Genomic DNA, 15,708 nt, shown 5'->3' on the forward strand with positions numbered 1-15,708 from the left:
TGTCAGTCTCCTCAGTCCTCCTCGCCTCCTGTCAGTCTCCTCAGTCCTCCCCTCCTCCTGTCAGTCTCCTCAGTCCTCCTCGCCTCCTGTCAGTCTCCTCAGTCCTCCTCGCCTCCTGTCAGTCTCCTCAGTCCTCCTCGCCTCCTGTCAGTCTCCTCAGACCTCCCCTCCTCCTGTCAGTCTCCTCAGTCCTCCTCTCCTCCTGTCAGTCTCCTCAGTCTTCCTCGCCTCCTGTCAGTCTCCTCTGTCCTCCCCTCCTCCTGTCAGTCTCCTCAGTCCTCCTCTCCTCCTGTCAGGCTCCTCAGTCCTCCTCGCCTCCTGTCAGTCTCCTCAGTCCTCCCCTCCTCCTGTCAGTCTCCTCTCCTCCTGTCACTCTCCTGTCAGTCTCTTCTGTCCTCCCCTCCTCCTGTCAGTCTCTTCTGTCCTCCCCTCCTCCTGTCAGTCTCTTCTGTCCTCCCCTCCTCCTGTCAGTCTCCTCTCCTCCTGTCACTCTCCTGTCAGTCTCTTCTGTCCTCCCCTCCTCCTGTCAGTCTCCTCAGTCCTCCCCTCCTCCTGTCAGTCTCCTCAGTCCTCCCCTCCTCCTGTCAGTCTCCTCAGTCCTCCTCGCCTCCTGTCAGTCTCCTCAGTCCTCCTCGCCTCCTGTCAGTCTCCTCAGTCCTCCCCTCCTCCTGTCAGTCTCCTCAGTCCTCCTCACCTCCTGTCAGTCTCCTCAGTCCTCCTTGCCTCCTGTCAGTCTCCTCAGTCCTCCCCTCCTCCTGTCAGTCTCCTCAGTCCTCCTCGCCTCCTGTCAGTCTCCTCAGTCCTCCTCGCCTCCTGTCAGTCTCCTCAGTCCTCCTCTCCTCCTGTCAGTCTCCTCAGTCCTCCTCGTCTCCTGTCAGTCTCCTCAGTCCTCCCCTCCTCCTGTCAGTCTCCTCAGTCCTCCTCTCCTCCTGTCAGTCTCCTCAGTCCTCCTCGCCTCCTGTCAGTCTCCTCAGTCCTCCTCGCCTCCTGTCAGTCTCCTCAGTCCTCCCCTCCTCCTGTCAGTCTCCTCAGTCCTCCTCGCCTCCTGTCAGTCTCCTCAGTCCTCCTCGCCTCCTGTCAGTCTCCTCAGTCCTCCTCGCCTCCTGTCAGTCTCCTCAGTCCTCCCCTCCTCCTGTCAGTCTCCTCAGTCCTCCTCTCCTCTTGTCATTCTCCTCAGTCCTCCTCGCCTCCTGTCAGTCTCCTCTGTCCTCCCCTCCTCCTGTCAGTCTCCTCAGTCCTCCTCTCCTCCTGTCAGGCTCCTCAGTCCTCCTCGCCTCCTGTCAGTCTCCTCAGTCCTCCCCTCCTCCTGTCAGTCTCCTCTCCTCCTGTCACTCTCCTGTCAGTCTCTTCTGTCCTCCCCTCCTCCGGTCAGTCTCTTCTGTCCTCCCCTCCTCCTGTCAGTCTCTTCTGTCCTCCCCTCCTCCTGTCAGTCTCCTCTCCTCCTGTCACTCTCCTGTCAGTCTCTTCTGTCCTCCCCTCCTCCTGTCAGTCTCCTCAGTCCTCCCCTCCTCCTGTCAGTCTCCTCTCCTCCTGTCACTCTCCTGTCAGTCTCCTCAGTCCTCCCCTCCTCCTGTCAGTCTCCTCAGTCCTCCCCTCCTCCTGTCAGTCTCCTCAGTCCTCCCCTCCTCCTGTCAGTCTCCTCAGTCCTCCCCTCCTCCTGTCAGTCTCCTCAGTCCTCCTCGCCTCCTGTCAGTCTCCTCAGTCCTCCCCTCCTCCTGTCAGTCTCCTCAGTCCTCCTCGCCTCCTGTCAGTCTCCTCAGTCCTCCTCGCCTCCTGTCAGTCTCCTCAGTCCTCCTCGCCTCCTGTCAGTCTCCTCAGTCCTCCCCTCCTCCTGTCAGTCTCCTCAGTCCTCCTCTCCTCTTGTCATTCTCCTCAGTCCTCCTCGCCTCCTGTCAGTCTCCTCTGTCCTCCCCTCCTCCTGTCAGTCTCCTCTGTCCTCCCCTCCTCCTGTCAGTCTCCTCAGTCCTCCTCTCCTCCTGTCAGGCTCCTCAGTCCTCCTCGCCTCCTGTCAGTCTCCTCAGTCCTCCCCTCCTCCTGTCAGTCTCCTCTCCTCCTGTCACTCTCCTGTCAGTCTCTTCTGTCCTCCCCTCCTCCGGTCAGTCTCTTCTGTCCTCCCCTCCTCCTGTCAGTCTCCTCAGTCCTCCCCTCCTCCTGTCAGTCTCCTCAGTCCTCCCCTCCTCCTGTCAGTCTCTTCTGTCCTCCCCTCCTCCTGTCAGTCTCCTCTCCTCCTGTCACTCTCCTGTCAGTCTCCTCAGTCCTCCCCTCCTCCTGTCAGTCTCCTCAGTCCTCCCCTCCTCCTGTCAGTCTCCTCAGTCCTCCCCTCCTCCTGTCAGTCTCCTCAGTCCTCCCCTCCTCCTGTCAGTCTCCTCAGTCCTCCTCGCCTCCTGTCAGTCTCCTCAGTCCTCCCCTCCTCCTGTCAGTCTCCTCAGTCCTCCTCGCCTCCTGTCAGTCTCCTCAGTCCTCCTCGCCTCCTGTCAGTCTCCTCAGTCCTCCTCGCCTCCTGTCAGTCTCCTCAGTCCTCCCCTCCTCCTGTCAGTCTCCTCAGTCCTCCTCGCCTCCTGTCAGTCTCCTCAGTCCTGAGTCCTCCTCGCCTCCTGTCAGTCTCCTCAGTCCTTAGTCCTCCTCGCCTCCTGTCAGTCTCCTCAGTCCTCCCCTCCTTCTCTCCTCCTGTCACTCCTCAGTCTCCGCTCTTCGCCCCTCCCCCTTACATTGTCTCTTTAATGCACAGGGGAGGGGGCTGGCCAGTGCTCCTTGTCACGTGATGCACATTGGCCAATGGCGTGTGAACTCCGAGCAGCCCCCACCTCCACAGCAGAGCCGGAATGTAACATGGCGCAGGCGGAGGATGCGAAGCGGCGGCAGCAGCAGCAGCAGCAGCAGAAGCAGCAGAAGCAGAGCATGTAGGACAATAAGAGGCCGGAGCAGCAGAGCAGGGGGGCGGCAGACGGAGCCCCCCGAGCAGCGGCGACATTCCCAAACTCCGTGCGCTACTACACTGCAAAATGGTAGGTGAGCCCTGCAGCCTGCCCTGTGTGCGGCCTGCGCCGGAGAGAGCACCTCCTCCTGTGTCGGCGGCAGCGGCGGCAGGACTGACCCTGAGCACCGCACAACCGGGAGGAGGAGGAGAGGGGTGCAGGGTGAGGATGACTATGATGAAGGGTGCAGGGTGATGATGATGATAATGATAATGAAGGGTGCAGGTGATAAGGAGGATGAAGGGCGATGGGGAGAATGATGAAGGGTGCAGGGTGAGGATGATGAAGGGTGATGATGGTGAGGATGATGAAGGGTGAGGATGATGAAGGGTGATGATGGTGAGGATGATGATGGTGAGAATGATGATGGTGAGGATGATAATGAAGGGTGCAGGTGGTGAGGGTGATGAAGGGTGCAGGGTGATGATGGTGAGGATGATAATGAAGGGTGCAGGTGATAAGGAGGATGAAGGGCGATGGGGAGAATGATGAAGGGTGCAGGGTGATGATGGTGAGGATGATGGTGAGGATGATGATGGTGAGGATGGTGAGGATGATGATGGTGAGGATGATAATGAAGGGTGCAGGGTGATGATGGTGAGGATGATAATGAAGGGTGCAGGTGATAAGGAGGATGAAGGGTGCAGGGTGATGATAGTGAGGATGATGATGGGTGCAGGGTGATGATGGTGAGGGTGATGAAGGGTGCAGGGTGATGAAGGGTGCAGGGTGATGATGGTGAGGGTGATGATGGGTGCAGGGTGATGATGGTGAGGATGATAATGAAGGGTGCAGGTGATAAGGAGGATGAAGGGTGCAGGGTGATAGTGAGGATGATGAAGGGTGATGATGGTGAGGATGCTGATGGGTGCAGGGTGATGATGGTGAGGATGATGATGGGTGCAGGGTGATGATGGTGAGGATGATGATGGGTGCAGGGTGATGATGGTGAGGATGATGATGGGTGCAGGGTGATGATGGTGAGGATGATAATGAAGGGTGCAGGTGATAAGGAGGATGAAGGGTGCAGGGTGATGATGGTGAGGGTGATGATGGGTGCAGGGTGATGATGGTGAGGGTGATGAAGGGTGCAGGGTGATGATGGTGAGGGTGATGATGGGTGCAGGGTGATGATGGTGAGGATGATAATGAAGGGTGCAGGTGATAAGGAGGATGAAGGGTGCAGGGTGATAGTGAGGATGATGAAGGGTGATGATGGTGAGGATGCTGATGGGTGCAGGGTGATGATGGTGAGGATGATGATGGGTGCAGGGTGATGATGGTGAGGATGATGATGGGTGCAGGGTGATGATGGTGAGGATGATGATGGGTGCAGGGTGATGATGGTGAGGATGATGATGGGTGCAGGGTGATGATGGTGAGGATGATGATGGGTGCAGGGTGATGATGGTGAGGATGATGATGGGTGCAGGGTGATGATGGTGAGGATGATGATGGGTGCAGGGTGATGATGGTGAGGATGATGATGGGTGCAGGGTGATGATGGTGAGGATGATGATGGGTGCAGGGTGAGGATGATGATGGGTGCAGGGTGATGATGGTGAGGATGATGATGGGTGCAGGGTGATGATGGTGAGGATGATGATGGGTGCAGGGTGATGATGGTGAGGATGATAATGGGTGCAGGGTGATGATGGTGAGGATGATGATGGGTGCAGGGTGATGATGGTGAGGATGATGATGGGTGCAGGGTGATGATGGTGAGGATGATGATGGGTGCAGGGTGATGATGGTGAGGATGATGATGGGTGCAGGGTGATGATGGTGAGGATGATGATGGGTGCAGGGTGATGATGGTGAGGATGATGAAGGGTGAGGGTGATGATGGTGAGGATGATGAAGGGTGAGGGTGATGATGGTGAGGATGATGATGGGTGCAGGTTAATGATGGTGAGGATGATGATGGGTGCAGGGTAATGATGGTGAGGATGATGATGGGTGCAGGGTGATGATGGTGAGGGTGATGATGGGTGCAGGGTGATGATGGTGAGGATGATGAAGGGTGCAGGGTGATGATGGTGAGGATGATGATGAAGGGTGCAGGTGATAAGGAGGATGAAGGGTGCAGGGTGAGGGTGATGATGGTGAGGGTGATGATGGTGAGGGTGATGATGGTGAGGGTGATGATGGTGAGGGTGATGATGGTGAGGGTGATGATGGTGAGGGTGATGATGGTGAGGGTGATGATGGTGAGGGTGATGATGGGTGCAGGGTGATGATGGGTGCAGGATGATGATGGTGAGGATGATGGGTGCAGGGTGATGATGGTGAGGGTGATGATGGGTGCAGGTTGATGATGGGTGCAGGTTGATGATGGGTGCAGGGTGATGATGGTGAGGATGATGATGGGTGCAGGGTGATGATGGTGAGGGTGATGATGGTGAGGGTGATGATGGTGAGGGTGATGATGGTGAGGGTGATGATGGTGAGGGTGATGATGGTGAGGGTGATGATGGTGAGGGTGATGATGGTGAGGGTGATGATGGGTGCAGGGTGATGATGGGGAGGGTGATGATGGGTGCAGGATGATGGTGAGGATGATGGGTGCAGGGTGATGATGGTGAGGGTGATGATGGTGAGGGTGATGATGGGTGCAGGTTGATGATGGGTGCAGGTTGATGATGGGTGCAGGTTGATGATGGGTGCAGGATGATGATGGTGAGGATGATGGGTGCAGGGTGATGATGGTGAGGGTGATGATGGGTGCAGGTTGATGATGGGTGCAGGTTGATGATGGGTGCAGGTTGATGATGGGTGCAGGTTGATGATGGGTGCAGGTTGATGATGGGTGCAGGGTGATGATGGTGAGGATGATGATGGGTGCAGGGTGATGATGGTGAGGATGATGATGGGTGCAGGGTGATGATGGGTGCAAGGTGATAAGGAGGATGAAAGGTGCAGGGTGATGATGAGGAAGAAGACAAGTGCAGGGAGGATGATGAGGGTCTCCTAGTGTGTAGGGTACTACTGGGAATATCAGCATTGCACTAAACATTGGGGGCTTTGGATCAGGGGAGCAGCGCTGTGAAGCCGCACGGCCGGTGGGATATGAGGGGCTGCTGGATAATATGCAGGATCCTGGGGGCTCAGTGTAATTGAGCAGGATATGGGGGAGCAAGAATAATCTCCACAATACAAGGGGATTATGTGGAGTCTAGAACAATGCGGGGGAGCAGCGGATGAACGTGCTCAGTGTGGGGGTCCACGTGGCAGTTTGCAGGGGTCATGAGCACGGTATTGGGGGTCTCCGGGTGACGGTGGGGGTTTCGCTGTGTTACACGCTGGACGTGTTGGAGCGACAGAGCCGTGCACGATGTGGGGGACACAAGTCTCCTGTTGGTGGGCCGCCGCTGTGGGGGGCTTGTTGTCCTGCTTGTAACGGTTCTACGGATAAAGGATGAGACAGTGGATGTTCGTGGGGGTCGGGGGGCTTCACTTAAAAATGTCATTTTGCCGGCCGGGAAGCGGCTGTTCTAGTAACGTTTCTTGTGTCTAGTTTTTGGCAACTGTTCACCAATATGGCAGCATTCAGCCCTCCCTCATATTTTAGGTCGCCCTCGTTCATTAATACAGAAGCCGGCAGGAAATGGAGCTGTTACCCCTAGCAACTGCTCTGAGAAGACCCTCCGCTAAAGCCCGCCAAACTGAAAGCAGCAAGCTGATTGGTTGCTATGGGCAACACTACCTGAGGCCCGGTGACCACGACTTATGCGGGGATCGCCTTCTCAGGGGCTGCGGGCTGGGGCCCGGGCCCCTCTCATGGCACACCATTATTTATATAAAGAAAAGTTCCAGTGCGGTAAATGGACCCAAAATTTGACACGTATTTTTGACACCAGAAAACTGGTGGAGAGGGAACAGGAATCCCGCAGTAAGGCCTCGATTATTTATAGTCCCCAAGTCAAAAATGTCTTTGTTGCCTTTAGTAACCAATCAGAGCACGGCTTTCATCTGTAAAACTGCCCTGGGATGATAAAAGCTGCGCTGTGATTGGTTGCTATGGGCAACAACTCTTTTTTTTTTTTTTTTTTTTGTATTGGAAGGTGTAGATAAATCAGGTTTTTTTTTATTTCACTGTAGACTTCAAGGTAAATAAATATAAAAGTTTTTGGTTTTTTTGCAGCTTTTTCTCTCCTTGTTTTTCCGCTTGGCAGTAGAGGTATGACGTCTTTCCTGTAGAGATCCGATGTGAGGGATCTAGCATTAAAGCCGTATGCAAATCAGGCTGGAGGTGCATTGGGGGCATGGCTGTCATTTGTGTTTTTTTAATTGAAAGTGTTGCCTGGTCTAGAAAACCAGTATATAAAATAGCCTAGCGGCGTCCTGCAGGTGTAAAGAGGGGGTCTCCTGTACATGGCGGTGAGGGAGGGTGTGGTACGGTCGGATGTTGGGCTCAGTGGGATTTGTGTAATGCTTGGTTTCTCCTGCGGGGGCGCTGCAGAGGAGCTGAGCACTTACAGTTGTTGTCCCATGCAGTCACATCCAGAGCTGTAGTAAATCCTGTTGGCCTCCTCTTTGTGAGTGAGCGGTGCCTTGATGCAGCTCTATGTGTGAGTGGAGAGTAAAATACCATTACGTTTACATCATAATCTTTAGATTTTTGAAGACGCCCTGTTATAGGAGGAAGGGATTTGTTCTGACCCGGTCGTGCTGTCTATGAAGTGCAGAAGCCATGATACTAGTGTGAACTGATCACCGTCCCTTCTTTTTACGGAGTCTCCCCAAATCCACCCCATAGAGGGTCCATTGTTTATTAACCCCCTGAGGATGGCGTCTGGGTCTGGCAACGCTACTTCTGCCAATGTTTCTTGATTTTGGGGTATTTTATTTGATTCTGCATGATACATCCGCTGTTATATTATATTGTGAGTTTTATTTATTTATTTGCTCTAAAGTTTTTCTCTTTTTTTTTTTTTTTTTTTTCCCATTTTGTTGCTGCGTTTAATTCCTTTTACTTTTTTTATTGTTTTGGTCCGTTAAGCCATAGGGCGGCTTATTAATTTGCAGCAGGAGCTGTCGTTTTAATTGGTTTATTTTAGGTGCACATCCACTTTTTTATCTCCTCGTTAAGGGATGTTGTTGTTGTTGTTGTTTTTTTTTTTTTTGGCATGCAGGAAGAGCAGAGGAATTTTAGGATTATTTCTTTATTATTTGTAGGACATACTATTGTGGGCTCTCTTTCTGGTCATTGCTGCAACCCATCAGCACCAGATGATCGTCTCATGGATGCACCGATGGGACTGAACAGGAGTTTATTATAATAACCCCGTAGGTGCTGCAGGCAGCATTCACTGTGACATCTAAGGAGGTTAAATGGCCAAGATCAGAGTGAGCGGGGTTATTACTAATGCCCAGGATAGGTGATCACTCTTAGATTTGTGAGGGGCTGAAAGTGATCGGGTGCACTAGTAAGGAGCAGTAGTATGCCTGCGCTCCATTCATTCCCCATGGCGCTGCCAAGCATTGTGCATGGCTTTTCCGGCAGCCCCATGGATGATGAATGGAGCAGCCGTCGAGCCCGTGCACTTGGCTCTATTCTTACAAGAATAAAAGTTCCCCGTTATGATGATCGGTACCGGCCCCTGAGGTCGGACCCCCACTGATCTATGAGTTATCTTCTCTCCTGCATACAGTCCAAAATAAGAAAACAGGGGCAGCCCCGCACTAGCCTCAATATCATGGACTTTTCACTTTTTTATCAGATTCTTGGAGCTCTACTTCACTACTAAGCCCCAGTCACACGCTTGGTTTTCACAGAATGAAAACGTAACATGTCCCATTTTTTTTTTTTTTTTTTTCTTCAAGCAGAATGGGTCCGTCAAAAAAGGATAACGCTCAGGAGTCCCCTGTGAGCCGTCTGAGCGCCTGTTGGAATATTTTATTTTTTGCTTATGAGAAAAACTGATCCAAACGGAAAAAAGATGGGTGAAAATCTGACCAAACACAGATGTAAAATGACCCATTTTTCTTTTCTCATGTGAATGAGATGCAAGGTTGGTGCCCAGCCAAGGCCTCATTAAAACGACTTTTTATTTTTTATGTACTTGAAAAGGAACGATATTTGTCAGATTTTCGTCGCTGCTTTTGGATCAGATTTTCGTCGCTGCTTTTGGATCAGATTTTCGTCGTTGCTTTTGGATCAGATTTTCGGCGCTGCTTTTGGATCAGATTTTCCTCGGTGCTTTTGGATCAGATTTTCCTCGGTGCTTTTGGAGCAGATTTTCCTCGGTGCTTTTGGAGCAGATTTTCGTCATTACTTTTGCATCAGATTTTCGTCGCCGCTTTTGCATCAGATTTTCGTCGCCGCTTTTGCATCAGATTTTCGTCGCCGCTTTTGCATCAGATTTTCGTCGCCGCTTTTGCATCAGATTTTCGTCGCCGCTTTTGCATCAGATTTCGTTTGCGCTTTTGGATCAGATTTTCGTCGCCGCTTTTGCATCAGATTTTCGTCTGCGCTTTTGAATCAGATTTTCGTCATTACTTTTGGAGCAGATTTTCCTCGGTGCTTTTGGAGCAGATTTTCCTCGGTGCTTTTGGAGCAGATTTTCGTCATTACTTTTGGAGCAGATTTTGCTCGGTGTTTTTGGAGCAGATTTTTGTCAGTGTTTGCTCTGTTTTTATCGTCAATGATTTTCTTGTATGGAAAAATAAAGCAGAAAACTTGCAACACCCATTAGCATTAAAAAAGTGGACAGTACAAGGATGCTCTCTGTGATTTTCACGGACTCATAGACTTGTACTGGTGATTTAAAAAAAAAAAAAGTACATACAGGTGCACCGCACTGTATACTGTAAAGGGTAGGTGTTTTATCCCTGAAAAATAGATGTGTGAATGAGGCCTAATGAGGAGTCACTAATCAAAGCCATACCCTACTGGAGCCGAGCTGCAGTGTAAAGCATGGCAGCGAGATAATGAAGCCAGACCTGAGGTTGGTGATACAATCCCCGGCTCATTCTTGTACAATACAGAAGATGGTTATTTTCCGGCACCTTGTCCCGTTTTCTCTTTAGCCCTCCGGTCCTGCATGTTATATAACGCCGGAGCAGTAATGCGAAATGACCCTGTGGTTAGCAAGGAATGTTTCTGATTGATTAAACACCCCTACAAATTAAAAAAGGGGGCATATAACTGGACTGCTGTCCTCTCTGCTGATATCGCAATGCAGAGCTGCACATTTGGGTTTAGGGCAACCTTTGGGGTCTTCATTCAGTCATTGTCGGGGGTTCAGTACAGTCTCGGACCCTAAAATTTCTTCTCTTTCTTTACTTTCCCAGGCACCCATATCTGCCTCCTGGTGCCGACATTTACTTGATTCTGTGATTTTTGGGTTGTTTTCTGTGTGGCAGAATTATTGTGCTGTTCCTGCGGAGCTGTCGCTCCCTCCCTGCTCTTCTCCATGAACCGCCGCCTTCCTCCAGTGTAACTTCTGATGAATGCTCTCCTCTACACTGGTGACCTGATGACCGAGGCGTCTAATTAGAGCAGTGCAGGGAGATGAAGTGTTGGAGGACAGAGGGGAGAAGCTTTGTTCTCTGCAGCAATAAAAGCAAATGGCTTGTTTAATAGCAAAATGAAATCCATGAACTGTGATGAGCGCAACTTACATCAGACGCTGAATAAACCTCCAGAGCGGAATGTAAAGTGGAGACAAAACAAATACAAGATGTAACCCGGGATCAGTACAAATAATGCATGTACACAGTGAGTGCAGCTTTGGAGTATAATACAGGATCAGTAATGTATGTACACAGTGTCTGCACCAGCAGAATAGTGAGTGCAGCTCTGGAGTATAATACAGGAGGTAACTCAGGATCAGTAATGTAATGTATGTACACAGTGAGTGCACCAGCTGAATAGTGAGTGCAGGTCTGGGGTATAATACAGGATGTAACTCAGTATCAGTAATGTAATGTATGTACACAGTGAGTGCAGCTCTGGAGTATAATACAGGATGTATCTCAGGATCAGTAATGTAATGTATGTACACAGTGACTGCACCAGCAGAATAGTGAGTGCAGCTCTGGAGTATAATACAGGATGTAACTCAGGATCAGTAATGTAATGTATGTACACAGTGACTGCATCAGCAGAATAGTGAGTGCAGCTCTGGAGTATAATACAGGATGTAACTCAGGATCAGTAATGTAATGTATGTACACAGTGACTGCATCAGCAGAATAGTGAGTGCAGCTCTGGGGTATAATACAGGATGTAACTCAGGATCAGTAATGTAATGTATGTACACAGTGACTGCATCAGCAGAATAGTGAGTGCGGCTCTGCACTATACTTCTGGCTCAGTACAGGATTTGTCGGGTATGATATCCACACATGCAGAATATTTTGACTTCTGCTATAATCCTGTAATAACATCCCTGTGTTATAAACATATAAGTCTTCAAACAGAGGCTGGACAGACATCTGACTGGGATAATTTAGCGAATCCTGCTTTGAGCAGGGGGTTGGACCAGATGGCCCAGGAGGTCCCTTCCAACTCTACGATTCTATGATTCTATGATATGCATTTTGTGCTACTGATTACACAATGTACATTGGATGGGTGAAATCTGCTGTGAACGTGTGCAGCACAGACTCGTTTTTGCACATGTTGGCAGTGAATCGGTCACATTTTTCATCCTCCGGTCGCTGTGTACACCGCTATAATGTGATGTTCGCAGTGCTGGGGTTTAGCTCAGAGCCTATTGGAAACCATAGAAGGGCAGCAGTTTTAGATATCACGTCATCTGCAGAAAGTAACGACAACCGGCCAAACCTCCCTACGAGTGTCGGCTTTTATCTTATGTGTATGATGCCCCCATATACAGTCATCTCCTCTGCCCTGGCTCAGCAGGACCTCTACCTTCTAGCCAGTGGCTGGGCTGGATGATGGGGGTACGGTTCTACACGGAGGTCATTCTCTGGTTATGACAACACTTCTCTGTGGGTGTCGGGGTCGGATTCGCTTATGTTTGTTTTCGTACCTCAGGGACCAAGCATCTGCAGATGTGTGCCGAAACCCAATGAGCTGCTGGATTCCTTCTCGGTTTCCAGAGGGTAAAATCTTAGGGTGTTTCATTTAATTATTTTTTTGCAATAGGCGGGCAGACGAGGCACTCAATCTTTTTTGCTATTTTTATTTTCAGTGATATTTTAAAAAAATGAAAATTTCCACCAGAATTTGGTGATTGATGAGTACACTGAGGTTCTGTTTATTGTGTGGATTGCGTGGTATGGCGTCTCCTCTCTGCCCGCCACCATCACTGAACATGAGAAGTGTTATAGGAGGATGAGAAATATTAGTAAATCCCTTACCTAAACTTTTAGGTTTTAGAGGATCTGCTTTTTAACCAGAGATGTGTCCACCCTTGTCTCCATGTTGTCCTGGATAGAGATGACCATGCCGGTCGTTGTCTTGGTGGTTTATGTGTAGATCTCGTACAGTCTTGGTATCACCAAAGAGTCCGACTTGCTCTGGGTTATTTCTTCCGACAAATGAGGGTCATAAATAATACATGACATAATGGTCCAGCATTGACTCCCATATTCCACTTGCTGGTGGGTACGTACTTGAACACTATCAGTAAAGCACCTCTGGAGGCCTAGTTGTTAGGCTTGGTTGCTTTTGCCACCCCTTAGTATGTACATCGTGATGTGGTGACTTAGAGACTTGCCCTTGATCATCACTGGATGACCACTTGTCTTCAGGTGTCAAAAACCCATACCTCCTTCCACTATAACGGGGTAAACTGTTAGAATTTTTGACCTCAAGGTGCCGTCACTACTTCCGTCTTCAAAGTGTTCTTCAGTAACCGCCCTTTGATTTGTTTAAGGTATATTTTTTTTAGGCTCATTAGGTCTGAGTCCTGAAGGTGGAGACCCTGCCAAGTTAGGTTACACTGTCTATGCATTATTTCCACCCTGGGTACAGGGAACGTTCTCACAAGTTCTGTCCTTTGAAGTGTCCATCAAAACTTTTTTGGCGGAAATAACATAAGGACTGCTTAAGGTGACTGCAGCATTTCCACCACCTTGACTAGCATATGTCTCAAGCTCCATCTTTAGCTAAATGACACATTAGTTGGGGCCACTTAGGAGATGATACAAGAAATGGTGACACCTCGGGGGCAGTGAAATTCTGACTAGTTATCCGGTGGGACGCGGTTAACACTCTACTAAGGCAATGAGTCGGAAGTAGTGATGAGCTCAAGTGCTCGTTACTCGAGTTTGCTTGGATATGCACCGAGTGTCTTCAGCGTGCTCAAATGAGATGTTCGAGTCCTCGCGGCCTCAAGTTTCGCATCTGTTAAACAGCCACAAAACATGCAGGGATTGCCTGACAAACACAAGCGATCCCTTCATGTTTTGTAGCTGTATCCGCGAAACATGCCGACACAGGGACTTGAACATGTCACTCGAGCACCCGCGATACTTGGTGCATACCCTAGCACCCTTGACGACCTTGAGTAACGAGCACTTGCGCTCATCACTACTTCTGACTGACTGCCTTAGTAGAGAATTAACCACGTCCAGTAAGGTCCCACCGGATAAGATGAGTCCATCAGGGACCGATTATTGCATAATTGTCTTTCCTTTTCCTTCATTCATTGCCCTTCTCTTGTGTTTCCGCAGTTGATAGTGGAGAAGACAACGGACTACCCCTCCACGGAGTATTCTCTAGTGGAAGATGTGGCTCTTCACTTCACCTGTTTAATGGACAGACTCAACGAACAACGTCTGTTCCAGCCCGACCTGTGCGATGTGGACATCGTACTGGTCCAACAGAAGAGCACCTTCCCCGCTCACAAAGGCGTTCTTGCTGCATACAGCCAATTCTTCCATTCGCTCTTCACCCAGAACAAGCAACTCCAGCGGGTGGAACTTTCCCTGGAAGCCTTGACGTCCCGAGGTTTTCAGCAGATCCTCAACTTCATATACACATCTAAGCTATTAGTCAACGGCTGCAACGTACAGGACGTATTGAACGCAGCCGCCGTCTTGCAGATGAATGAGATTGTCACATCGTGCCAGGAGCTCATTCACAGCAGGTCGTTGAACCTGTCCTTGGCTAATGATGTTTTGGACACGGAAGACAATAGGAGTGAACCCAGCGCCGTCATGCAGCCCCAGTTCTATAGGGAGATCAAACAGGAGGTGGACGCACCTCCAACAAAAATTTACGCCCGGGAAGGAAACGATCCCTACTCTGTTCGAGTAGAGGACAGTGTAAGTAAAGGACATTTACCCAATGACGCCACATCACCAAAACAGTATTTCAAGGATGAGGAAAGGAGTGGGACTCGGATCTGTAAAATCGAAGGGGCCGACTCAGAAGAGGACATGGAAAGACAAGAGTCCTACAACCGAGAGCAGATCATCGTAGAGGTCAACCTAAATAACCAGACACTAAATGTTTCTAAAGGGACAGAGGGGAAGGGTGGTCCGACCGACACGGTAACTGTGCTAGACCGATCTGACGGGGACGATCGGGGATCAGAAGAAGACGGAGATGATGAGAATGACGAAGAAGAAGGTGTCCTAGATGAGGAGGAGGACTTCCTTGACATGCTGGAGGACGAGGATGACGACATCTTGCCGAGTGAAGAAGACGACCTGGAAGAGCCCCATGAGGAGGAGGAAGAGGAAGAAGAGGAAGAGGAGGAGGAAAAGGACAATGATGACTCAGTAGAGACAGCCAAAGATGAAAACTCCCCAGAAGACGGGAGCAAATCGCCAAGCGAAAACGAGTCCACCATGTTGAGGAAAGATGGAAAAGGGTCACGTAACCGAGGAAGCGGTGAGAGGCGGAAGAAGAAAGGGCAAGATGCTTTGGGACAAAAGGCCAAATTTGATGAGAAGCAGCACTTTCCCTGTAAGAAGTGCCCTAGGGTTTTTAATAATAGGTGGTATCTGGAAAAGCACATGAACGTCACCCACAGCCGCATGAGGATTTGCGATAAATGTGGCAAGAGGTTCCTTCTGGAGAGCGAGTTGATGCTGCACCACCAGACAGACTGTGAAAAGAACATACAAGTAAGTCTGCCGCTTCGCGGGTGGCCATGTGTCATGGTCTAATGCGAGCGCGCATTTACCCATTGCTGATCTATCGGAAGGTAAGACGGCAGTGTTCTGCCTGGAATCGCACAAGAAGTGTCCAACCTGTGCATAAGACCGAGCATAGATTATGTTCTGCACTCTAGTCACATCCAAAGCTGCATTCATAGTATTTTATTACTCTCTGGTTGATTAAAAAAAGGCTGTTTCTCGGCCGAGATGTCGGTGGATACTGTCAGTATCCGAGGTGCTGTTAGTTTTTATCAGCACCAGTGTTTTCCACGCAGCTTTGGATATAACTGGAGTATAAGCCGTGACCTAACGTCATACTAAGTCCCACTCGCTGCTGTATTTAGATGGATGGTTTTTATGCTTCCATCGTGTTAATAATTACAGGGAAAAGCTAATTTGTAGGTTTTGCATTTTTTTATGTACAGTCATGTCTGAAAGTGTTGGCACCCTTGAAATTGTTCCAGAAAATGTATTTCTCCCTGAAAAAAATTGCAATTACCGTATATACTCGAATATAAGCCGAGATTTTCAGCCCGTTTTTTTTGGGCTGAAAGTCCCCCTCTCGGCTTATATTCGAGTCATATACACCGGGGGTCAGAGGGGGAGGGGGGCGGGGGTGTCAGGTCATACTTACCCGTCCTGACGCTGT

General features: G+C 50.1%; 1 protein-coding gene across 1 annotated transcript in view; it reads left to right on the plus strand.

Moving 5' to 3' along the window:
- Positions 1–2,749: 2,749 nt before the first annotated feature.
- The window catches only part of ZBTB47 (zinc finger and BTB domain containing 47), a 52,998-nt gene continuing 40,039 nt past the window's right edge, over positions 2,750–15,708 (plus strand). Inside the window, exons 1-2 of the mRNA XM_073582184.1 lie at positions 2,750–3,005; positions 13,626–15,026. Of these exons, the coding sequence (XP_073438285.1) occupies positions 3,003–3,005; positions 13,626–15,026 (1,404 nt within the window). The 5' untranslated portion in view covers positions 2,750–3,002. The remainder of the gene's footprint in view (positions 3,006–13,625; positions 15,027–15,708) is intronic.

Source organism: Dendrobates tinctorius, unplaced genomic scaffold, assembly GCF_039654945.1.
Source record: "Dendrobates tinctorius isolate UK_male_01 unplaced genomic scaffold, ASM3965494v1 ptg000070l, whole genome shotgun sequence".
NCBI classification, from domain to species: domain Eukaryota; kingdom Metazoa; phylum Chordata; class Amphibia; order Anura; family Dendrobatidae; genus Dendrobates; species Dendrobates tinctorius.